The sequence below is a fragment of the Silene latifolia genome, chromosome Y (genome assembly GCF_048544455.1).
Source record: "Silene latifolia isolate original U9 population chromosome Y, ASM4854445v1, whole genome shotgun sequence".
NCBI classification, from domain to species: Eukaryota; Viridiplantae; Streptophyta; class Magnoliopsida; order Caryophyllales; family Caryophyllaceae; genus Silene; species Silene latifolia.
The window spans coordinates 399,716,231-399,740,491 of record NC_133538.1 but is presented as its reverse complement, the minus strand read 5'-3'; the positions used below and the strand labels follow the sequence as shown (position 1 = coordinate 399,740,491).

At 39.1% G+C, this 24,261-nt stretch overlaps 1 protein-coding gene and 2 long non-coding RNA genes across 5 annotated transcripts; all 3 read right to left on the bottom strand.

Moving 5' to 3' along the window:
- Positions 1-3,976: 3,976 nt before the first annotated feature.
- LOC141631723 (uncharacterized) lies at positions 3,977-5,639 on the bottom strand. Of its 3 annotated transcripts, XR_012537697.1 has the most exons (4): positions 5,586-5,639; positions 5,445-5,492; positions 5,260-5,334; positions 3,977-4,311 (listed from the first exon to the last, which is right to left on the bottom strand). It is a non-coding gene; the product is annotated as an uncharacterized LOC141631723 (long non-coding RNA). The 3 variants fall into 3 exon arrangements; XR_012537698.1 differs by having other exon boundaries at positions 4,445-5,492; XR_012537696.1 differs by having other exon boundaries at positions 5,260-5,492.
- A 5-nt stretch (positions 5,640-5,644) lies between these two features.
- LOC141631722 (uncharacterized) lies at positions 5,645-7,487 on the bottom strand. The gene is made up of 4 exons (XR_012537695.1): positions 7,214-7,487; positions 6,907-6,940; positions 6,438-6,556; positions 5,645-6,296 (listed from the first exon to the last, which is right to left on the bottom strand). It is a non-coding gene; the product is annotated as an uncharacterized LOC141631722 (long non-coding RNA).
- A 478-nt stretch (positions 7,488-7,965) lies between these two features.
- On the bottom strand, positions 7,966-9,612 carry LOC141632186 (protein FAR1-RELATED SEQUENCE 5-like). Its single transcript, XM_074444753.1, has 2 exons — positions 8,925-9,612; positions 7,966-8,531 (listed from the first exon to the last, which is right to left on the bottom strand). Exons 1-2 carry the CDS (start codon positions 9,610-9,612, stop codon positions 7,966-7,968), a joined length of 1,254 nt encoding a protein of 417 aa, XP_074300854.1.
- Positions 9,613-24,261: the final 14,649 nt, after the last annotated feature.

Genomic DNA, 24,261 nt, shown 5'->3' with positions numbered 1-24,261 from the left:
CATCGTTTCGACCAAGTGATAAAAGAGTATGGCTTAACTCGATCGGTCGAGGAACCATGCTTATATATCAAGTCGAGTGGGAGCAAGATTGTATTCTTGATATTGTATGTCGATGACATACTCTTGATTGGGAATGACATTCCTCTCCTATCTTCGGTTAAAGAATGGTTGAAGAACCATTTCCAGATGAAAGATCTGGGTGACGCACAGCGTATATTGGGAATCCGTATCTACCGAGATAGATCACGACGGACGTTATCACTTAGTCAGGAGTCTTATTTGGATAAGGTTCTTGAGAGGTTCAGCATGACCAACTCCAAGAAGGGGAACCTTCCTATGACGCGGGATGCGTTGAGCAAGTCTCGATCACCCATGACGCCTGAAGGGATTGAGCGCATGAGTCGTGTTCCTCATGCATCTGCAATAGGATCGATCATGTATGCCATGATATGCACACGTCCAGGCGTGGCATATGCATTGAGTATGACGAGTCGGTACCAAAAGACTCCGGTGAAACATCTTGGATAGCGATCAAAAATATCCTCAAGTACCTACGGAGGACTAAGGATTGGGTATTGACTTATGGAGGCGATACTAAGATATGCGTAACCGGTTACGCAGATGCTAGCTTCCAAACGGATCAAGATGATTCAAAATCTCAGCCCGGATTCGTCTTCACTCTTAATGGTGCTGCGGTCAGCTGGAAGAGTTCCAAAAGAGTGTTGTAGCAGATTCTACTACTGAATCCGAGTACTATGCCGCTTCGGAGGCAGCAAAGGAAGCGATATGGATGCGTCAATTCTTACAAGGGCTTTCGGTAGTTCCTAGTTCGAATAACCCGATCACCATATATTGTGACAATAGAGGTGCCATCTTCCAGGCTAAGGAGACAAAGTCTAGCAACAAATCTAGACATGTACTTCGGAAGGCTCACCTGATCCGTGATTACATGGAGCAAGAAGAGATAGTGATTGACAAGATTGCGACGGATGATAACATCGCGGATCCTCTCACCAAACCGTTGAATTATGATAAGCATGTAGGGCATGTTAATTCCATGGGAATTAAACATGTTCCAGAGTTGTAGTACTTGATTATGGATTTGATACATTATCTTTTTCATATATTATTTATAACTATATCGTTTTATATATATAATATTTTGTTTTTCATGTGGATTGTACTGACAACATTGAACGCCACAAAGTGAACTGAATTACATTATATTTGTTTTGGACCGTAATCGCCAATGTGAGATGATAACTCCGGCTATTATATTGTGCAGTCGATTGATGGTGGGTTCAACGAGCCATAAGTTAAACGGTTGACTAATCGATCACATATACGAGATTATGACGATACCTCATAGGACAACTTTTTGTGACAACGTAATGGAGTCCTAAATGTTTAAAAACATTCGGTGCCAGGTCGTGGATAGGACATCCATTATGTTCCTAGAGTTGATTCTTTTGACTATCAGCTGTCTCTTGAGATTAAGGCAGTTTTTGGGTGACTTTGGTTTCTTTCTCACGGTCTCACCGTGAATCGGGGCTAAGTAGATTTTTCCTGGGTCATTTTCATCGTGCTTAAATCTGCAGGATTCGAGTTGAAGAAAATATCCAACCCTTATCAGGTATAGTTATTTCTCAGGGCCACTCGAGGAGTTGTAACTGAAATGCATAGCCATGCTCGAATGTTGATTCGTTTATCAGTTACGTTACTCTCTAGTCGGGAAAACCACACTTGATACAGATCGCTTGTAATATACGACCTTTGTGAATTCGGATTTGCAAATTGTTTTACATTGAGTGGGAGAAATTTTATAGGATATGAGAATCGGTTATCGCACACACACTTGTGAGGACAAGTGGGAGTTTGTTGGAGCTGGTGTCCTCCACAAATTAGTGTGATAACATTTGTAAATCTCTTACAGGTTCACAAGGGTATACTTCGTATATTTAATCAGTTGATTAACGTTTACCTAATAACTGGTCCCTAAAGGTCACACCTATAGGACGTGTTTGAGAAATGTGGTTATAGAAATATAATTACATTGATGCCCAAAATGACTAAAAAGTTAGTCAATGTGTTGATAAGATAATTATTTAATGAAAATTAAATAATATTAAGTTGAGACGAATTAACTGTCAATTCGTAAATTAAATATAATAAGTTATATTTAAATTAAATATATATAAGGTTAGTTTGGACGAATTAATCTGTTAATTCGTAGTTAAATATAATCAGTTGTATTTAATATCAACAAGTTGAATGTGTCATAGTGGTAATAGTGAGGGTACACAAGCCAAGAGGTCATGGGTTCGATCCTCACTAGATGGCAATTTAACACACTTTATATATTTTTGGAAAGACCAAAATAAGGAGAAAAATACTCCTTATTTCGGTTCACTTGGCCGAAATTAGGGAATGTTTTTCTTTTCCTAATTGACTCCAAGTTTCGGTCTGTATAAAAAGAAAGGTAGAGAATTATTTCTACCCTAATACTTTTTCTTGACCTGGCCTCCTCTTTCTCATCATAAGAACACAAAGACAATTAAATTTTACAGAAAATTTTAGATTGATTTCTAGCATAATCAAAGGGCATATCTCAGATCATCTTGGGTGCAACTAATAGGCGAATATCAATTTTGATATTGTTCTTAGGCCATATTTGCTAGGACCGAAGGTTAATTCTAAATCTTTTTACTTATGTTTATGTATTTTATTTTATGACCATTGATCATCTTTATTAAATCGTTATAATCCTTCTAGTTTAAGGGAAGTATACAGATTTATTTCCCACAATGATATTGTTCTGTACACAGGCTGATATTGTGTTATAATAATTGTAAATAACAATAATGTGATATTGTTTATTATGAACTGCGACATTTTAATTTGACGTTTGTGATATTGTTCCACAGTTAGTGATATTTCTACACACTGGGTGTGATGTACTTTGACAACACACAAAAAACAAGTCGTAAAATTTTTAAAACAAATAGACATGTAAAAGTACTACTGAAGTAGTGATACTGTTTAAAGTAAGATGTGAAATTTTTAAATATAAAGTGTGATATTGTTTCTCAGTATCACAATAATTCAAAAAATAAGACAAATGAGACGAATAAAATGATCCAATATTATACCCGAGTATATTCTATATAAAAGTAACGTATAATCTATACTCTAATAATGAAGTTTGTGGTGTATATAATAAACTAGTAATAAAGTATGTCGTCTATTTGCTGTTGCTATCATTAATGAGCGCCATCAACAACAAATCCTTCGACCGATCAACCATCATCAGCATCATCCTCATCAGAACTCCCCTGAAAAATACAAAAATAAGATGAATACAGTGATATTGTTTTATATAAGGAGTGATATTATTTCTAATAACGTATGATATTGTTTGTCACTCGCGACCATAAGAAACAATAACATTTTGATATACTTAAATAGTGATATTGTTTAGTATAATGTGTGATATTATTTCTAATAACGTGTGGTATTGTTTCTAATACTCCTTAGGAAAATATAAAAATAAGGTACAACCACTACTAGAAAAACCGACAAAGAGGATGGTTCAAAACCGTCCTTACTTCGTAAACAAACCGTCCTTAATTCACCCGTCCTCGTTGCCTACGAGGACGGTTAACATAAAGTCAAACCGTCCTCTTATATTTTTAAAAAGAGGACGGTTGTGTATATGAACCGTCTTCTTTGTGTTTTTTAAGAGGACGGGTGCGCGTCACAACCATCTTGTTTTGGTTACATGGCGCGCGCCATTTTTGCGCCAACTTCATGACGCTTTGTCAAGGAACCGTCTTCTACACTTTTTTTTTTTGAAATCAATTTCGCGCGAATTTTTGAATATAGCCTGCACTAATATTGGTAAGGATCCATACTCTTTCACAACCAGATTTTTTAAAAGGAAATTGTTTCATTCATAGCCTACACGACAATAGTCGTATAGCTGAAATATTATATCCGGTTACATTTAAAAAAAACCAGCAAATCTTACAATTATACTCTAAAATCCAACCAAACAAAACCAAATAAGTTTGAACTTCCAAAATACAAGCTATCGACACTTGATTTTTGAACACAAGCACTAACACAAGTTTCTTCATCCACAAACCATCACATAAACTATCCGATGTAGGTAATATCCAAGCGTTCGGCCTAAATACTTTAGACGTTGCCATCAAATACTTGCGCCTTAAACACCAATGCATATTTAGCCCAAATTTCCCGCACCTCATCAATTTGCTCAACCGAGCATGTCTCTGGAGCTTTAATCATGAACTACATAAAAAGTAACCAAAAAACACAATTACAGTTATTTACATACCAACAAGTGTAATTTATATAAAATGAAGTAAATATTGAAACAATATAAACAAATGAAAGGAGGGGGGGTTTTTCTTTGAATGCTTACTGAAGTCATGGGAAAGAAATAGAATGATCATTTTTCCCTCTGTCCAAGTTTAAATCCTTCAAAAATAGAAAAGATAGAAGCAAAATCATGGAACCTTTAAATACAAGAATATGACTATGAAGTCATGTTAGAGTGATAGACCGTTAAGAGTTCGGAAGCTGTCAGCCCCATTGCCAACAAATCAATGACCTAACACACACATAAGTCAAATATACAACACTCTCTTGCCTAACCTACCTCGTCAAAATTTCTGCCTTTGATTGTACTACCTTCATGATCAGTCACCGGCCATAAAGCAGTCATGAGTACTCACACTTAACTGTTACAGTTACAGGTTGCTGAATAGTTTGCTACTAATAATAAACAAAATAGATTCTGAACACTTTATTTCCTCGAATCATTGGACCTTTCTACAGCCCATCATAGTTAGCCCATTATAGTTAACCTAGCCTATTAACCATTCATGTCGAGCGTAGGCCCTCAAACAAGGTAAAACAGCAGACCAAACAGTAGACTAAGTCAGCTTTTATGCTTCCTCTTTTTCAATCATTTATACAAATTTGTTGAATATATGTGAGTTATATTTTAATCAAATGTATAGAATTGATTGAAATGAAGGAAGTATGTTTTTGATAAGTAACCAAGTCAATTAAAAAGTCGTTCAAGAAAATGACCAAATATTTTAAAGAAAATGATGACCCTAACATGCAAAAGAAAAACTTACGTTATGAGCTTAAATTACCTTGAGAATTGTCCAACTGAAAAGGGCTAAAATAAAACAAAGACAAAACACAATCAGTGGCTGAATCACTTACAACAATTCCATGTGCCCCACGATAATAGCTGCCTGTGATCGTCCTGAAACGCTCTTGTGCAGCAGTGTCATCCCACTGAAGCGCAATTACAAAAAGTACACTAGTTTAGAGTGAGATCAATACGCCATGTTAAGAAGCACTCATTATGGAAGGTATTACAGAATATAGATGGAAAAGAATCTTACAATTTGAAGTTTGATAGTCTTTCCTTCTTGTTCTACAGTGCTAATTTTCTACAACAATTAATACAAGAATACGAGAATTAAGCTGGCAGGCAACAGAAAAAGTTCTCTCAGTGTTCAAACATTTGGATAAAAGAGACTCACGAAATCAACTCCAATGGTGCTAATAAAACTCTTCAATACGAGTGATCCCGCAAGGTGAGGAAGTGGCATAGATGAATGGTATGCCGCATTGAAAACAACTTAACAGTTCATGAAAAGTCAAAGCTGGAATATAGTTGGAACACAAAAAAGTAGACAGACAAATGCCACACCTTGGAATCCACAGGGGGAAAGAAAAATGCAACACGCCATACAAAAAGTCATATAATAAGAGGAATGCAATACAACCTTGACAATAAACTAGAGTTTAACACCAGCCAGAATGCATCTCAAATCTCATACTCGGTATTTAATTTACTATTTGTACTATCGCAGTATCATCCACAATAACCCTGATAGTGAATATCACAATAATGCAACAGTTATTTCAATTTTCTATTTATACAAGTGAAGTATCATCCACATCTTGTTTACATCGCACAACAAAAAAATGTTATAGTCCAGGATTATACTTAAGTTGAAAGAACAAATAAAAGGAAGTATGTATAAAACTAGCATCACTCTTGAAGTGCTACCTCGCCAATCAGTTATTAACAGGGATAGTGAGAAGGATGCACAAAAGCACTAAATTAGAACAAAAAGGGGTAGGGGATTTAAACTAAGATTTCAGTCTTAACCAAAACATAAGAGAAACTTTACCTTACAATATGAAATTCAGTTCATGCCTCTCTTAGCCAAAAAAGGAACTACAGTCTAAAATTCAACTCAGAATTAAATACAGATCAGCCGAAAACAGCAAAAGAAGTCAACTTTTAATTCATACTATGCTAAATTTCTATATTCCGACACACAACATTCAACAGCAAAAGGTAAAATATGGTGTAGTTGACTCACCTGAACATCGAGTACTGTCGATAAAGTTTCCATTTGTTTTAATAACCCATATTTAATACGCTTGCTTTTCACAGAATCCCGTAGTTCTGTATCTTTACTCCCAAAGAATACAATTGTCTCTGCAAAACAGAAAGGAGTACTTGTAAGCGAAACTCGATGCCCAAAATACTCGGCATGTATTCTGAGAAACATCCAATTTCAAGCATCATCTGTAAAGAAGAATTTAAATTTTAACTAAGCAAGACTTAAACTTTGAATCACAAAAGAGATGGTATGTATAATGATTCTCGAAGTTTTAAACCAATTGCTCATTCAATCCCATTGCTCTACTTAATTTTTCACCCAAAAATAATCTCTTCCAAAGCTATTTGTTAAAAACAGACAGTTTCAAAATTGCAGGTTCAAAAACTTAAAAATGCAAACTAGAAATAAATAAAATAAAAAATACTTAATAAACAACCAATTTTACCTAATGAACCTGTGAAACGCCTCTTCTCTTATCACTGCAAATAAAGATGACAAACAATCAACATAAATTGGGAACACGGGATTATTAAACAATAATCTAATGACGATAATATGTGTGCTAAAAAAACGAGATGGAAAGCCTAAGTAACCCAAAAATCGATTGAACAAAAAACCCTAAAATTGATTGAACGAAGAACCCTAACATGTGAGACCGTCATCAATCAGACGCACGTATCTTTCAAAACGAAACAAAATCATGAGCAATATAAGCAAAATTGTGAGAAGTATAAGCTTGAGTAACTCGGTACCTCGATAAAAAGATGAAAGAAGTCGATCACTGATGTTGATGAGGATTGGTGATCGTGGTAACGAGGCACGACGGTGACAGCGTCAAGAGAGGCGATGGTGGTAGCGTGTCGCTGAAGGTGGCTATGGTAGGGTAGAATAGGTGTTGGTAGTTTGGTACTGTGTTTGAAGAAGAGGGGAAGGCAAACGATAGAGGAGTAGTGGGAATATCAATCAACATTGATCCATTATTATTACGGAGTAAAAAATAAGAAGACGGTTCAAGGAATTAACCGCGATGCTTATTAGTAAGAGGACGGTTATATTGACCAACCGTGATTGTTATTTTTACAACGAGGACGGGTCTATTTTTTAACCGTCTTATTTATTTGTTCACTAATAGCGGGAAATTAGTTGGCCAGTATAAGACGGTTCCGTCCTCAACCGTACTCTAAGAGGCGTCCTCTTAGCCTAAAATTGTAGTAGTGAACGGTGATATTATTTTATATAAGCAGTGATATTTTTTATAATAACGTGTGAAATTATTTATGTCTCATGGCCATTACAAACATATCACATTCTGTTGTCCTGAAATAGTGATACTATTTGGTACAAGGTGTGATATTATTTCTAATAACGTGTGGTATTGTTTCTAACTCGGGACCATAGACCATATATAAAACCTTCATACAGAGACTTGACATGGTGAGCATACCTTATTGTCAGCATCAGGTACAAAAGCATTAAGATAGTTACGCTTATCATGGTGAGCCATTTATTTGTAATTACGGCAAAGCCTTTTAGTCTTATCCGCTTTGGCTATGCATTGTTGATTTTTGGGGATCATTCTCTTCCCACTACCCTTGTTCTTTGCCTGACGAGGTGGTAGAATCCTCACCTCAGTTGAGGAACTGCATCCAAGAAGCATCTCCAACTTCTGCTCTTTGGTCATTGACTCCGATTGCGGATTGAGTTTGACCCTAAATTGCTTCAGTGTGTCAACAAGATCAGTGATGTCATTGGTAGGCACATTCTTGAGCACACTGTTAGTCACGTAAAACTCTAACCATAACTTGCACATCTCCAGCTTTCGTAAATCAGTGGCATCAAAGTCATCCATTAACTCACCATGTAGACCATAAAGAGGGATCTTGTGTGCATTCTTGGTCCACCGCATAAGGATGTACTTATCAGGCAAAGTGTGAACTTGTTTCCCAGAGTAAACCCAGATAATGTGTCTACAAATAATACCCTTCCTATAGAACAACTTGCAAGAACATTCATCATCGTTGGTTATAGAATTGTAGACGACTTGATAGGTCTTCTGCGTTCTAGCATCAGCTACAACAATTACCTATATACCGTTGACAGGTGGGGTGAAGCCACCAAGACTAAGGGAACAAATAGAAGCTGTAGCTTCTAGTTGAAAATCTGCGAAAGAAGAATTTGTATAAACCTTGGAAGCTCAACTTAAGAGAAGTTGATAATTGTGGAAGAATACAATCATCGTCTCTATCAAGTTGCTTTTGAGTATGGCGCTGGACATCAATGGCGCTTTGAAACCTCATCCAGAATTCAACAAGTGTACCATGTGCATTTTCAAAATGCTTGAAAAATTATTCTGACTCTCAGATCGTTGAGTTGTTCTTAGTAGACAACCCATAGGAAAATCACGAAAAAAGGTTGGGATCAGCTTTCTCCTTTTTCTAAACATTGTTGACAACCAGGAATTACCTTCAAGATTATGTTCATTAACTAACTGAGACCACTTTTCTTCAAATTCAGAAAGTTCTAACTCAGCATCCCAAATAATAGCATTCAAACGGCTGACAAAATCAGTCTCATTCGAGATTGCAGGCCCAACCTTATCAGTCAGCTTTTGCATGATATGCCACATGCAAAATCTGCGCCTAGCATGTTTGAAGATAGCACGCATACCCGTCTTTATCCCTGCACATTGATCAGTTATTATACAGTGTGGCTCTCGCTGACCCATAGCATCTAGGAACTTCTCAAACACCCACTTGAACGAATCTTCATCCTCATGAAATAGCAAGGCAGCAGCAAAAGTAACTGACCTTTTGTGGTGGTCTACACCAGTAAAAGGAGTAAAAACCATACAATACTTATTTGTACTGTAAGTTGGATCATAAGTGATGTAATCACCAAACAAAGCATAGTTTCTACCAGACTCTGCATCACACCAAAACGCACGAACCAAACATTTCCCAGAATCCACCTCATAAGCAAAGTAAAAACCTTCATTGGTATCACGTTTATCCTCAAAATGGTTAACAAACAGTTGAGCATCCCGGTCTCCTATGAAACATTTGATATCCCTTCCAAAATTCTTAAAATCAACAAGTTGAGCTCCAACATTCTCATAGCCATCTACATATTCCTTGACATTTCTAAATGTCATTGTTGGGCCTTGATTAACCCTTGAATGATCAATAATTGACTTTTTATGGTAAAGATGGAGATGACTGTGTTTTTTTTTTAAATTGTTGATTTCTAAGTGAACAAAGACGGTGATTATGCCACTCACGAAACTGGAAAACAACATGCATATCCCCATTATAGCGAAACTCAATCATAGTAGTACAACCAATCCTAGTTAGTTTAGTGTTGCTAATATCAAATGGCTTGGGAGTTGCCTGCTCCTCTCCACTATCTAAAACAATAGCCTTCCTCTTACGATCTCTAAAACCTTCACGGTTACAAACAACAAATTTATACTGGACATCACCAGAAACATACCTTTTTTGGGAAGACTTCCTAGGTTCAAAACCACATGCTTCTGCATACACACCATAAAAACTAATACCTTCTTCAAACGTCCCAAAAAACTGTCCAATATGAGGTTGAAACTCAACTGCAACTTTCCTTGTCCACAATTCACTAGCACCAGGTGTGGAGTCCAAAAGTAGTTGATGCACACGAGAAGGAACAGAATGTTGTTCAACATGTGGAGTAGAGCTAGATGCATCAGCTGGTTCAATGTGTACACTAGAAGTAATTGAAGACTCAAGAATATCGTTACTATCCTTAGAGATAATTGCAGACACATGAATATCATTATTGGAAGAAGAAGTAACAATATTTGTAGGATTTGGCAAGAAAAGTACAATGTAAACAAACAAGAAAAAGTTTAAGAGATATGAAAGAAATCAATATCACACAGGTGTCTGAACAATATCACAAATTCAAGAAAACAATATCACATATTTTGTAAACAATATCACATATGGTGTTGAAAAACAATATCACACAAGTGACTGAACAATGTTACATACCCCCATAAACAATATCAAGAATTCTGGAAAACAATATCACATATTGTGTAAAACAAAAACACACTTGCTGTAAGGCACAAAATGAAGCTACATGCATATGACACCCATCAGCTTTTACTAAATTAGACAATCCATATCACAACAAGCATATTTTGGAATAATATGAATATGACAACTTAATTAAATCAAACTAAAACGGATCACTTGAAATAAGAATGTAAATGCACATAAAATATTTTTAAGTAATAATTATAAGAATAATAAAGACGACTAGTAATTGAGAATATTTAGCAAAAAATTAAAGAACATGTGATTGAAAGCTGAAAGTACTAAATAATGAGAAAAAAACGCTGAAATTAAGAACAATAACGTACCAAACATCGCAATGATGATTGAATACACGGAGATTAGAGCAGAAAACCTAAAAATCAAACAAAAACGTATCAAATTTTGGGAAACACAAAATTTAAGTGAAAATAACAAATATATCAAGAAGAAAGTGAAAGTATAGAAACGAAAGCAGAAGAAACGGAGTAAGATAACAACGAATTCGAAACATAGGGACGAAAAACGGAAAATATGTGATTTAAAGATGAAATTACAAATTAAAGAGAAGAAGAACGTACCAGAGCACACGAATTAATTGGAATAGTATGATAATTGAGAAGAATGAGAAGGAAAAACTGAGATCACGTCTAAATTCTAGGGTGCCCGACCTCAACAATGGAGAAACAAAGCTACAGTAGAGAGAAGTTAGAGGGAGAAGCAAATTAATGAGGAAATAACGGTTTTGGCTGGGAAAACACGTTTATATAGTGGCGCATAAAATTACAAATTTGCCCTTATTTGTTTCCGCCGTAAATAACTATGATAGTATTAATCCTCAATCCTCAAATATATAAGTCATACTCACATGATCTCATTCCTATATATATATATATATATATATATATATATATATATATATATATATATATATATTAAGATACGGTGAGTTTGCCACTTTTCGTGAGTTACCCCCGCGTATATAAACAATTGATCTAACAAAATTAATTGCTCACAATCATACGTCACACAAACAATCCCTGTACACTCTTTCTCTACCAATCCCTACTTTCTCTCTCTTTACAAACCAATTGCTTTTTTTTCGTAACAAATAAAAAAGGTTAAAAAATCAAACAAAATCGTCCAAATTCATCAACAGTTTCATCAGTTCTTCCCAAATTTTTTTGTAATTCCAGTCAATTACACTAAACTCATTCACAATTTTAAAAAAAATCGGTCAAAATCGTCCGAAATCTTCCAAATTCATCGTCAAATTCATCAAATTCTTCTCTGTTCTTTTGTAACTCCATACGATTACAGGAAATTCATTCATAATTTTGATTATTTAATTAAAACGATCAATTGATTGATGATTTATTATCATAATCATCAATCAAAAAAACTGGAAAATCAAGGTATGAATATCACTTACAATTTCATAGCTAATAATCGTATAACTTCTTTGATTTACGTAGCTATTGCAATAAAATAACTGTGTTCTGATTCTACTTCGTTAATATGCTTGTTTAACATACCGTTGACATTTTATTGTTGATTTATTATCATAATCCCGAAATTTTTTTTGTAATCTAGATTAGCACACCAATTGTTTGTTAAAATGTCTAGTTGAATTTAGAAACTCAGTTATTTTAATGAAGAAACGTGGTTATTTAATAGTTATTCAAATTCAGAAACTCAGTTATTGTAATGTAGAAACTCGGTTATTGTAATGTACAAACTCAGTTATTGTAATGTAGAAACTCTGATATTTGTAATTATTGTAATGTAGAAACTAAGATATTGTACTATAGAAATATGGTATTTGTAGTTATTTTAATGTAGAACCTCAATTATTATAATGAATAAATTGTGTTATTGTAAAACACTAAAATATTCAAATTTTTTGTTCACTCGTTAGTTGTTTAAAGTCAGTTATAGTTATTTTATAATCCAGTTGTTGTAATATATTTACAGAGTTATTCTATATGATGTTCTTAGAGAATGCAGTTGATGTAATATTACATCTCGATTATTGTATTACTTTAACTCAGTTATTGTATTATTAAAACACGATTATTGTATCTTCGAGTTACTTCTTGGATTTATATACTATATTCAATGAAATAATTCATTATTTTTGGTGATTTACAGGTTGAATCACGATGAACACGGACATTAGACGTTCACTGGAATAATTGATGTATATACTTGGTCATTTAATAGTTAACTCAGTTGTTTATTGAGAACAATGTTCTCTGATATTTACAGTTATTGTAATGTAGAAACTCGGTTATTGTAATGTAGAAACTCAGTTATTGTAATGTTGAAACTCAGTTTTTGTAATGTAAAACACTAGTATTTGCGGTTATTGTAATGTAAAAACTCAGATATTGTAATGAATAACTCATGTTATTGTATGGACATGAAACTCAAATATAGTCAACTTTCTATCGATTGTTTGTTTTCATCTTGTTTAATTGAATAAGTGGTCTTTTCAATATAACAACTTTTAAAAAAATGGCTTGCTTTCATTATATAACTATTTTGTCTCCATCACATTACACTTAAGTTTCTCAAACAAACTATGAATCTTCATCAATACATCTAAGCATCTCAAACAATACATCGTGTTATTGTATTGAGATGAAACTCAAATATATTCAAATTCTATCTTGTAATATAAAACCACTAGTAGAAAAAACCCCTATTACGACGCGGTTATCGTGGCGGTTCTAATAGAAACGACGTGAAAAGTCCAATAAATTGGCGGGAACGAAATTTTCATGAATGTAGGGGATCTATTGTGGCGGTTTAAGTAAGAACTGACGTGATAAGAGAAGCTTTTTATGGCGGTTCCAAATAAGAAACGCCACTATAGATCAATTGTGGCGGTTCTATTAACAACCGACGTTATAAATGACGCTAAAAGTTAATATAAAGTGACAATTTTTTTGGCTAGAAAACCGCCATTATATGTTTTTGTGTCAGTTTTTAACTATAACCGACCTAATAGCAAAATTAAAAAAAAAACTAAAAAACCTTTTAGAATTCTGTGATTGAGTTTCCTGATTTACCTATACTTATTTACTTCGTCTTCTACTCTTCGTCATCTGATCTTCACTCATCACCATCGTTCTCCACCTCCCATAGCCACGACGCTCACCCGACTCCTTCGATAGCCTCACTGTTCTCCTTCGTTACTGCCAATGCTTTCCCATGGCACTCAATGCTCTCCCTCGATCCAGCGCCTTTAGGTACAACATCCGATCTAGGGTATTGTTTTTTGTAAATTGTGGAAATGGCCCACCTCCAAGCCCAGCCGATTTGTGGACATACAGCGGTCTTTTTGAAAGCCACGCTCGGCGGCGTAAAGATGCCTTCGACCGGATCGTTTTAGATCGGTCGGTTTCGTCTCGGTTAGGGTCTCGAAACGATTAGAGATGTTCGGGGTCGCCATCAAGCATTTGTGGGATGCCTGGAACCCGTTCGAATTCCACTTTATACCTCGGTCAAATCGAAGCACAAAGCAACGTTTGACATAGGTACTAAAGAAAAGGAAATCGTCCCTCTTTAGCATCCTATCTCTAGAATGACTCTCGTACGCCCTGGATAAGGTCGTCCACTATCCAAAGTTTCTGAGTAAGAGGTGAAGGTACGTATTGGGAAGCCCTTTAATCAGACACCCAATCCCGCCCGCGTTTAGCGGCCTCTACTGATCGATCTTGGTTGGTTGAATGAAGAAGTTGATAAAACGGTTTAAATGCATGAATGCGCATCCAATGATTTAAACCTAACATGTGAGAACTTTCTAAGTCGGTTGATTTAATCCACGTATCAAGTATAAGATGTCGAGTTGGATTAATGATTGATTTGCATGCAAGACGGAAATTAAACATCCATTTACCGAATTAGGTTTAGGGTGCATAACATGATCCATTTGTCTTAGTAAGGCATTTTGCAAATATGGTTTTGAATAATTGAATAGTCATCTGATTCGTCCTATATCCGGGTTAACCGGAGTCTGGATCGTCCTAGACTAATGCTGGAAGGGAACAGGCCCTGTACCAGACGGCTATAAGAGGCGCGAGCCAGCCGGCGGTGTAAGGGGCCTCCCTATGGTTTTGAAATGGAGAAAGAAAAGGCCTGCTTGAGGCGCGGGTTAGCCAACGGTTGTATGCCGTGTTCTGACTATTTAGAAAATGTTATATAACGTGTTAAAAATGGATATTTGAACCCGGTTTGATTTGAAAGGGTCGTTTAGACCTCATTTGTCGATTTGAAGAACTAGACTCGAATAATCATCATTATTTTATAATATTCGGTGTCGGGTTCGGTTTGACAAGCTTGACATGAATAGTTTTGAAAATTATTATGGACTAATTATTTTAAGTCCATTTTGAATGTAATTAGTCGGTACTCATCATCGTACCCGGGTTAAAATCCGGCATGGTATGCATAACCAAGGATGACTTTGTGTTGGTGACTAATATGTTTGTTTGAAAATATAAAGAAATGAAATAAAAGGCTTTAAAATACCTTTTAAATGTCATTAACCAAATATTTTCACCGAAACACGGATTTAACCGTCATGGTATGAAGAACCAAGGGTGAAAAATGCTTTATGGTTAAAACATGTGAAATGAAACAAAAAGGTTTCGAAAATACTTGAAATGGTAAAAACCGATTACAAATATGAAAAATGGATTAAGGGAAATGACGAGAACAAACACGGTTGATCTCTAGTCTGATCACCCCATTTAGGCGCGAGCCTGTTGGCGACCTAAGGGGCTTCTGCCTTAGACCAAAAATTAGTTTTGGCTCGTTTATTCCATGTTTTGGTTCATGTTATGCATGTTTTAGCATGTTAAAGTCATGAAACAAATGAAAACATAATAAAAGAGGATTTTTACACCCTCATACTTACATGTTTGGTTATGGCGAGTGACGACGTAAGTGTAACAACTCGTTTGATCGGAAAAAACTCGGTTTAAAACCGTTTTGGTAAGTAAAAGAGTGTTTTAAAAGTTTAGTGATGGTGTAGTGGTCAAAGTGATCGGACAAGTGATTTAATGCACGATGACGGTACCAAACATGGTGTAAGTCTTGTGTTTACGATCGGTAGGTCGTAAACACGCGTCGGATTGTGACTTTAGAAGTCGAGTCGAGAATTTTAAGGGAGAAAAGAGGGGGCGGACACTCGCGTAAGTCTCAAATGGGTGGAATTTGAGGGGTATTTATAGGAGAATGAGTGGTTGTGTGAGTTTTGAGCGACGTGGCCATCTTGGCTGCTCAAAGAGGCGCGAGGCATGCCGCGGGTCTTTGAGTTGTGTTGTCTCTTTCACAACAAACGCAATCATGATTTGTTCTATCCTAGGTTTTGTAGTCACATGTTTGGTACTTGACCATTCTTGAATCCGGGGAAACTTAGCATAGAAGGCTTGAAGATATTTTGTGTTTGGGGTTGACTCGGTTTGACTCGTTGTTGGAGTCGGGATTTGAATTTTCGAGTCGGTTTTTGGTCCGGTGTCGGTTTTGACTATAGTTAGTGTCATTGCGACCCCGTCGTCGTGCATTAAACACTCCAGGTATTTTTGAATTTTTTTGTTTTCGAAATCGTTTTAAGTTTTCCGACATAAAGTTGTACACAAACTGTCGATCAAACGTTGCGACCCCAAAACATGTTGTAGTCCGATAATCATCGGGTGTTTGTTGGAGTCTCAGCAGATACTGGGTATCTACAGAGTCCCCACTTTGACTGAGGCTTGGACAGGGCGAAAGTCAAAGTAAAGTCCCCAAGTCAATCGAAGATTACAACCTGAAGACCCAAGCGACGTCGAGGCGGCTCGAAAGGATTCTGGCCAAGGACCTGCCGTCGGGAAGGCCGACGCCGAGGGGACTCGAGGGTACGAGTCAAGGACCTGTCATCGGGAACGGTTTAGAGTCTGTCAACTTCCTGTTCGGGTCGTTTAAAGTCCATTAGACTACGTACGAAGGCTCGCCAGCCATAAGAAGGAGTCATACCTGAGGCATCTTCGGATATGTCCTTGCATGGTTGCGGATAAATGCTCGCCAGCTGCGGTGCGTACGTGAGGAGGGCTCGCCAGCCGCGGTGCGTTGTAAAGCTCGCCAGCCGAGACAAGGAAATGTACCCGAGGCATCTTCGGGATGTGTCCTTGAAAAGGTAAGGAAATGTACCCGAGGCATCTTCGGGATGTATCCTTGAAAGAGTGCGGACAAAGGCTCGCCAGCCATGGTGCGTTGTAAGGCTCGTCAGCCGTGGTGCGTATGTGAGGAGGGCTCTCCAGCCGCGATGTGTTGTAAGGCTCGCCAGCCGTGGTGCGTTGTAAGGCTCGCCAGCCGTGGTGTGTTATAAGGCTCGCCAGCCGCGATGCGTTGTAAGGCTCGCCAGCCGTGGTGCGTTGTAAGGCTCACCAGCCATGGTGCGTATGTGAGGAGGGCTCGCCAGCCGCGACGCGTTGTAAGGCTCGCCAGCCGTGGTTCATTGTAAGGCTCGCCAGCCGCGATGCGTTGTAAGGCTCGCCAGCCAAATGATATGGTCGGGTTAATGGACCATGGGGGTAGCCGCGTCGAAGGGGTTTGTTTTGAAAGTAGTGAACTCGTGATGCCGCTGTGGAAATAGTGAGTAGTGGTTCTCACTATCACTTTTTTTGGAATGAGTGGGTTTCGCGAGGAAGCCCCCTGCTGGTATTTGAAGGAATAGTGAATTTGGAATCTTCACTATTAATTGAAGTGACGGTTTATGTGTCGCCGTTGATATTTTGAAAGAAACAGTGAAATTGGAATCTGCACTATCGATTGAAGTGACGGTTTATGTGCCGCCGTTGACATTTTGAAAGAAACAGTGAATTTGGAATCTTCACTATCGATTGAAGTGACGGTTTATGTGCCGTCGTTGACATTTTGAAAGAAACAGTGAATTTGGAATCTTCACTATTGATTGAAGTGACTGTTTATGTGTCGCCGTTGCTTGAAATAGCGGTTTTTGAATTTTCGCCATTATTTTTTGAAGTTGGCGGTTTTGATCGCCGTTTTGCTTGAAGTTTTTTGAAAATAGCGAATTTAAATTTTCACTATTTGGTTTTGTTTGGTTTTCGAGGAAATTATAATATTCAATATTGTCAACGAAAATTTTGAAGTTTGTCATGGGAAATTGGGCCAAAGCCCAAATTTCGCTGAAAAAGAAAAGGGGAGGCCTGGTTTAGGCGCGAGCCACCTGGCGATGCAAGCCGGCTTCCCTATTTCTTGTTAAAAAGACGCGAGGTTGAGCTGCGGATGATTATTCATCTTCAACCTCGAAAACTCGCCAAAATCGCCATTAAAGGACCTTCAAGCTTGCTTCCACTTGTGCCATTGTCAACAAATGTCATCTCAAGGTAAGTATTTCCTCTTGAATCCTTTCAAATTTTTTGATTGTTAGCTTAGTCGAATTAGGGCAAATTTTGCCCTAAAAAATCGAATTAGGCGATTTTGATTGAGCCAATTTCGAGTGAAATTGATGTTTGCATTAGGTTAGAAACCTGTTTAGGAGTATAGGGGTGCTTTTGGTTTGCATTTTGGTCCCCGTTCCCGCTCCCTAGGCTCGAAAAACGTGATTGAGGCAAGAAGCCGTCTTAATTCACAATGCCAAGTTTATTTTCTTGGGTAGTGGGTCCCACTAGGTTGCATTGTAGTTTGGAAAAACCGTATTTGCCATTTAAGGACCTTTGTTGGATGTTTGTGGGCAAAATTGAATTTTTGCCTTTTGCGACGGTCTTACGTCTGACCAAATAAGCGCCTGTCTGGGCTTGAATTGAGTCAGTTTTCCTTGAAATGGACCCTATTGGTAATTTAGTTCGTGTTGAAGCGTGATAAAATCACGTTTGCCGTTTTGCGGTCGTTTTTGAATTTTTGACCGGCTCGGGCTCAAATTAGCGTATGAATTTCTTTTTTGAGCCGCAGAAAAATCCCCATTGTGTCGGGAATGTATTTTGGGTTATTGGCAGACCTTGTATGGTCTTGAAATGCCGTTTTTGTGGTTTTGACTCGTCTTTTGCTTGAAAAGAGGGGCGAGTCGTTTTTGTGTGTTTTTTTTGTGAACCGTTTTGTTTGGTTGGATTTTGGGCGGGATTGCCCTTGCTTTTGCATTGCAGGTTGTTATTTTTGTTTTTGGATTTATCCATTTCATGCCGTCGTAATGCCGAAATTTCAGCTGACGTTTTCTTGTTGTTTTTTTTTTTTTTTTTTTTAATCGCAGGGTATCGTCTGGGACCGATGGGGTCCGTTGTCGAGGCTTTGGAGGAGGAAGTCGATCCTGGAGGGGGAGAGTCGACTGTTTTTTGTTACAGGCTTGGTTGTGTTTCTCCCTGGTGGCCTTTGTCCGGCCAATGATCGGGTATCGATCGTTGGTCGTTGTCTGCAGAGATCCGGATAGGCGGCTAATATGGCCGATTTGTCCTTTTCGTCGTGGCTCATGGGCAGGATGGCTGATGATTGGGGGTCAACACCGAAGTGGTGCATCGCATCATGGTTCTTGGCCTCCTCATCATCCAAAATCTGCCAGGCATTGTCTTCTTTTTTGTCATGGAGCAGGAGCGTAGGGTTATCGTCATAGTAACCTCCTCTGCTTTCGCTGTTGCTCCTCCGTTTCCCATGTTGCTCTCTTTCTTTTCTGTTTGAGAGGATAGAGAGTGCTTAGTTCGGTAGGTGGCGGATAGCCCCCAGTTCGTTGTCTTAGGCCAGTGTCTGTATGATAAACGTTTGTTTTAGGCTAGTGTCTGTATGATAGACATTTGTTTTAGGCCGATTGTCGTATGATGATAGACGTTTGTTTTAGGCCGATGTGTATGATGATAGACGTTTGTTTTAGGCCAGTGTCTGTATGATAGACGTTTGTTGATGTATTTTACGTAAGGCGGTTTGTATGTACGTGTTTTTGGATTGTGGTTTGTTTCGTGATTTTTGGCTTTTTGTGTTGTGTTTCGGAGGAGCGCTTGTTGGCTGTTGATTCTCCTTTTGATGTTTGCACCAGTTCCTGCATCGTTAGTGTAGAAAACAGGCAATTGATAGCATATACGCATAAACGTAAACACGTAAAAGCATTTGATTGAAAAAAACAAAAATTAACCAAGATGACTTGAAGTTAAAATTTGAAATTTTGAAATGAATTTTAAAGATTCCGTGACAAATCGTCGAGTTTGGAATTCAAAAGGAATTGATTTGAAAATTTGAGCAATTAACTCGTGTCGTGAATTAAATTGCATCGAAATTTTTTGAAAATTGACTCGAAAAATATAAAACTCAAACCGTCAGGAAAGAATTTTAGAAAAGGATTTTTGCGAGTATATTTGGGTTTTGATGTCAAGACTCGAATTTGTGAGTACTTGAATTTATGAGGAAAATTGATGTCGTGTTATCAATTTTCGATTTTGATTTTTTTGATGGAAAATTGCAAAAAAGCGAAAAAATTTCCGGAATTTCGACTGACATGGAAATGATCCATCGCGGATCGAGGCGACTAGCCCTTTCCCCCTAAAAAAAGAAAGAAAAATCTGTATGTTTAAAGCTGCGTCATGGAAACCGTGTCGGATTTCGTCAAACGCGAAAACAAGGAAATGTGAGTGTGAAGAAAGAGACAAGTCAACAGCGGGAATCCTGGAGAGGCCTCAAAGAGGCGCGAGCTGCTCGGCGATGGAAGCCGGCTCTCCTCTTTTTCTGAAAAAATGCGCTGATCGTTTTGTATAAATAGGGACGTTTGCGCTTCATCGTTTCATCATCCGAAACACAAAAAACATCTCTACGAAACCTCTTCTTCTTCCCCAAAAATATTTCATGGATGCTTTTGAGAACACATTGCGACAATGGTGCCGGGATTTGTCGCCTCCCGAGAAGTATCAACTCGATTTCATGGGAGTTGGTCAATTGTTGGTGCTTCGTCAAGTCAAGGTGCAACCTCCGTTTCTTGAAGCATGCTCTCGGTTTTGGGATTCGAAACATCATGTTTTCGTCTTCCCGAAAGGTGAGATTTGTCCTCTTGCCGAAGAAGTTGGAGTCATTGGTGGGTGGCCGGGTTGTGCTCCGGTGCTTCCTCCGACTCGGTTGTGCTACAAGGAGAGATTCCGTTCCATGTTGGGCTTATCAACAAGCCAAGTCAACTTCCTTCTTGCTCCACATGGTGTAGATATGTTGGCTCTTATCAATATCTTCTCGAATCGGTTAGATGCTAATGTCTCGGAGGTGGCTAGGAGAAGGGCTCTTCCATTTTGCCTTGTCCATGTGTACCTCTTTGTTGATGTCTTGAAGAAGGAGGGGCTAAGATGTCATGGTAGCATGACCCTCATCCATGTGATTGAGCAAATGGAGCATGCTAGAGATCTATCATGGTTGGTGCTTGGAGAGATTATCCAAGCTTTGGACAAGGAAGGCTCTTGTGGAGAAACTCCCTCTTTTGGATCGCCAAGGATCCTCCAAGTGTGGCTATTGGAGAGGATAAGGTATGTAGAGCCTCCGGTTAATCCTTCTTCTTACTCCTTCCGTCACCTTTCCATGAGGAAGAAGTTGTACCCGGATAGTTTTGCTTCCACCGAGGCCTATTGGGCCGCAAGATTGGCGGAGGAGGGTGGTCCTCATATCCGTTGGGTGGTGCCGTGGTGGCACTTGAGGTCCTTCACGGGGTTGCCCGCTTCGGGTGCTAGTCCTCGTTCTTTGATGGTGGTGGGTTTGAAGGTTGTTTCCTTCATTTATCCCGAAAGACTCATGAGGAAAATGGGGCGTCAACAAAAGGTGCCCGCTCAAGATACTCTTGTCCAACAGAATGTTTTCCAGAACTCCGAGCTTGTGGAATTCTTCGAAAGGTGGTGGGCCACTCGGCCACTTTGGGAGGTGCCAAACCCCGTTGCCACGACATGGGTGACTCCCGCTTATGTCAAGTGGTCACGTGCTCCGTCCTTGGAAGAAAGACCCAAATTCCGTAAGGACGAGGTTGTCGACTTGAAGTACCGAGTGGTTGGCAAGGCCAACCGTGCCTTCTTTGAGGAATATGTTGATGGAGCTACCCCCGATGTGATGAGACCACCTAAGAGGAGGAGTTCCGGCCCCAAGAATATGGCGAGTCGTGCATTGGCTCGTCTTGGGTCGAATATAGGGTCTTGTGCTAGACCGAAGGCCGTTGCCGTCTTAGATCCGTTCCGAGGAGGAAGTCCATGCTAGGCGGGCCAACAAGAAGAACAAGGGGAAGATGTACCCCGAAGGAAAAGGCTAGGGTAGAATGGAAGAGTGAAGACCTCCATTACCCACTTTATTATTATGTTATATTATTGTTGTGAGTTTGTATTATGTTGTACTAGCTAGTTATTGTGTGTTTTGTGCTAGTTTTGAGGTGTGTTAGTTGACACCTTAGCTTTGACAAGTTGCAGACTCATCGAGCTTTATTTGTTGTTGAAATTGTAATCCCTCCCATTATTAATTAAATAAGAGGATTGCTCGTGTCGAAAAGTTGTGAACGCTTGTTTCTTCCATCCGTTTTGTGAAGGCAACTCGATTTGAATCGTCCTAAACAATTGCACTTGGGAAAGTGGTATTTTGTGGAAAGGGAGAAAGGCTCATTTTTGTATTTTGTGGGAAAGGGAATGGTTTTCCCTTCCTTCTTTTTTGATGGGGATGTTTTTTTGTATGTGGGTAATGTTTTATTGTGGGGATGGTTGTATCCTTCTTGTGTAAGAAAGGACTGCCTACGTATCCACCTGAAGAGGTGAAATCAAACCATGATCGTAGTTCGAAATGTTTTGTTGAATTTGAATTTGAATTGGTTTTTGTGGTTGTATCCCTCAGGCATAAGAGGGACTGCCTACGTATTCACCTGAAGAGGTGAAATCGAACCATGCTCGTAGTTCAGGGGGTTTGTTTTTGTAGTGCAAATGGACGTTGCCTTTGACGGATCAAAGGACATTCGAAACGGACAAGGTGCCGCAGCTTAGACTCGATTAAAACATGCAATTTCAAATCAGAACATATTGAGGAACTTGACTTGAAAAGGTTTGAGGTGGTTGCTAGTTGCAAAAACTAGGCTAGGTTGTTGGTTGATAGGGCTCAAGGGTAGTATTTTTTGAGTTGCTCTAGGTTGGTCGGGTTTGTAAAGTCCTCCCCATCTAGGTCACTCAGTCTGACTGCTCCCCCCGAAAGTATTTTCTTGACCAGGTATGGCCCGGCCTAGTTGGGTTTGAATTTTCCCCTCGGATCGACGGGTAATGGTGCTTGAACTGACTTGAGGACCAAGTCGCCCGCCTGGATGTTTCTGGGTTTAACCTTCTTGTTGAATGCCCGTTGTATACGTCGTTGGTATAGCTGGACGTTGTGCACGGCGTTGAGTCGCCGTTCGTCTAGAAGAGTGAGTTGTTCGTACCTTCGACGGGTCCATTCCGCCTCAGGGACTTGACTCTCCAGTAGGATGCGTAGAGATGGGACCTCTAACTCTACCGGTTGAACCGCCTCCATACCGTATGCTAGGTAGAAGGGTGTGGCGCCTGTCGGTGTTCGAATGGAGGTTCGGTATCCCCAGAGTGCGAATGGGAGTTTGCTCGGCCAATCGCGGTAGTTGTCTTGCATTTTCTTGATAATGGTAACAAGAGTTTTGTTCATTTGCCTCCACCGCTCCGTTGGTTTGGGGACGGTAGGGGGATGATCGATGTCGTTTGATCTTGTATTTGTCCAGCAAAGCTTGAGTTTCCGCCCGGAAGTGAGAGCCTTGATCGCTGATGATTTCATGGGGTACCCCATATCGGCAGATGATGTTGTTTTGAATGAACTTGGCCACTTGTTTGGCAGTCAACACTGCATATGACTGTGCTTCCACCCATTTGGTGAAGTAGTCAATGGCGACGAGGACGAAGCAATGCCCCTTGGTGCCTACCCGGTTGACTTTCCCGATAATGTCGATGCCCCAGGTTGAGAAAGGCCAGGGTGACGTCATGGTGTATAAAAGGGATGGTGGTATATGTTGTATATTGGCGAAGATTTGGCAATTGTGGCAATGTTTGACGTAGTTATGGCAATCGGCTTCCATGGTTGTCCAATAGTAACCTAGCCGCATGATTTTCCGTGTAAGCATCATTGCACTCATGTGAGGGCCACATTCTCCGTCGTGGACCTCTCCCTTGACTTTTTTGGCTTTGTGATAGTCAATGCAAAGGAGGAGAATTCCTTGGGGTGTTCTTTTGTAGAGTTGATTTTGGTTTATCAAGAATTGTGATGCAAGTAAACGGATGGCTCTTTGTCCTTTTTTATCAGAGTTGGGAGGAAATTCGTTTTTGGTTTTGTAATTGAGGATGGCTTGGTACCAAGGTTCATCATGGCTTTCCTCGTCGTCGATAATGGCACAAATATGAGATGGCTCGCTCCTCCTCTCGACACATAGGGGCATCGATGTCATGTCGTCAGGTATGTTGACGAGCGCGGCAAGCTTTGCCAGGGCATCAGCAAATTGATTTTTCTCTCGCGGCAAGTGGAAGTAGTCGACTTGGTCGAAGAACTCGGCCTCTTGATTGATCTTTGCTTTGTAGGGAGCTAAGCTGTCAGATCGGATTTTCCATAATCCGGATACCTGATTGATGATGAGTGAGGAATCGCCATGGACCCTCAATCTCTTGATGCCAAGTGTGATGGCTGCTTGTAGGCCGATGAGGCATGCTTCATATTCAGTGGCATTGTTGTTGACGGCGAAGTCTAGCTTGATCGAG

Bases quoted from the DNA above. Each gene is read 5' to 3' on its own strand.
- LOC141632186 (XM_074444753.1), bottom strand. From the start codon at position 9,612: ATGACATTTAGAAATGTCAAGGAATATGTAGATGGCTATGAGAATGTT. The intron at 8,532-8,924 runs GTAATTCCTGGT...TAATTGTTGTAG, and splicing joins TAATGAACATAATCTTGAAG to CTGATGCTAGAACGCAGAAG.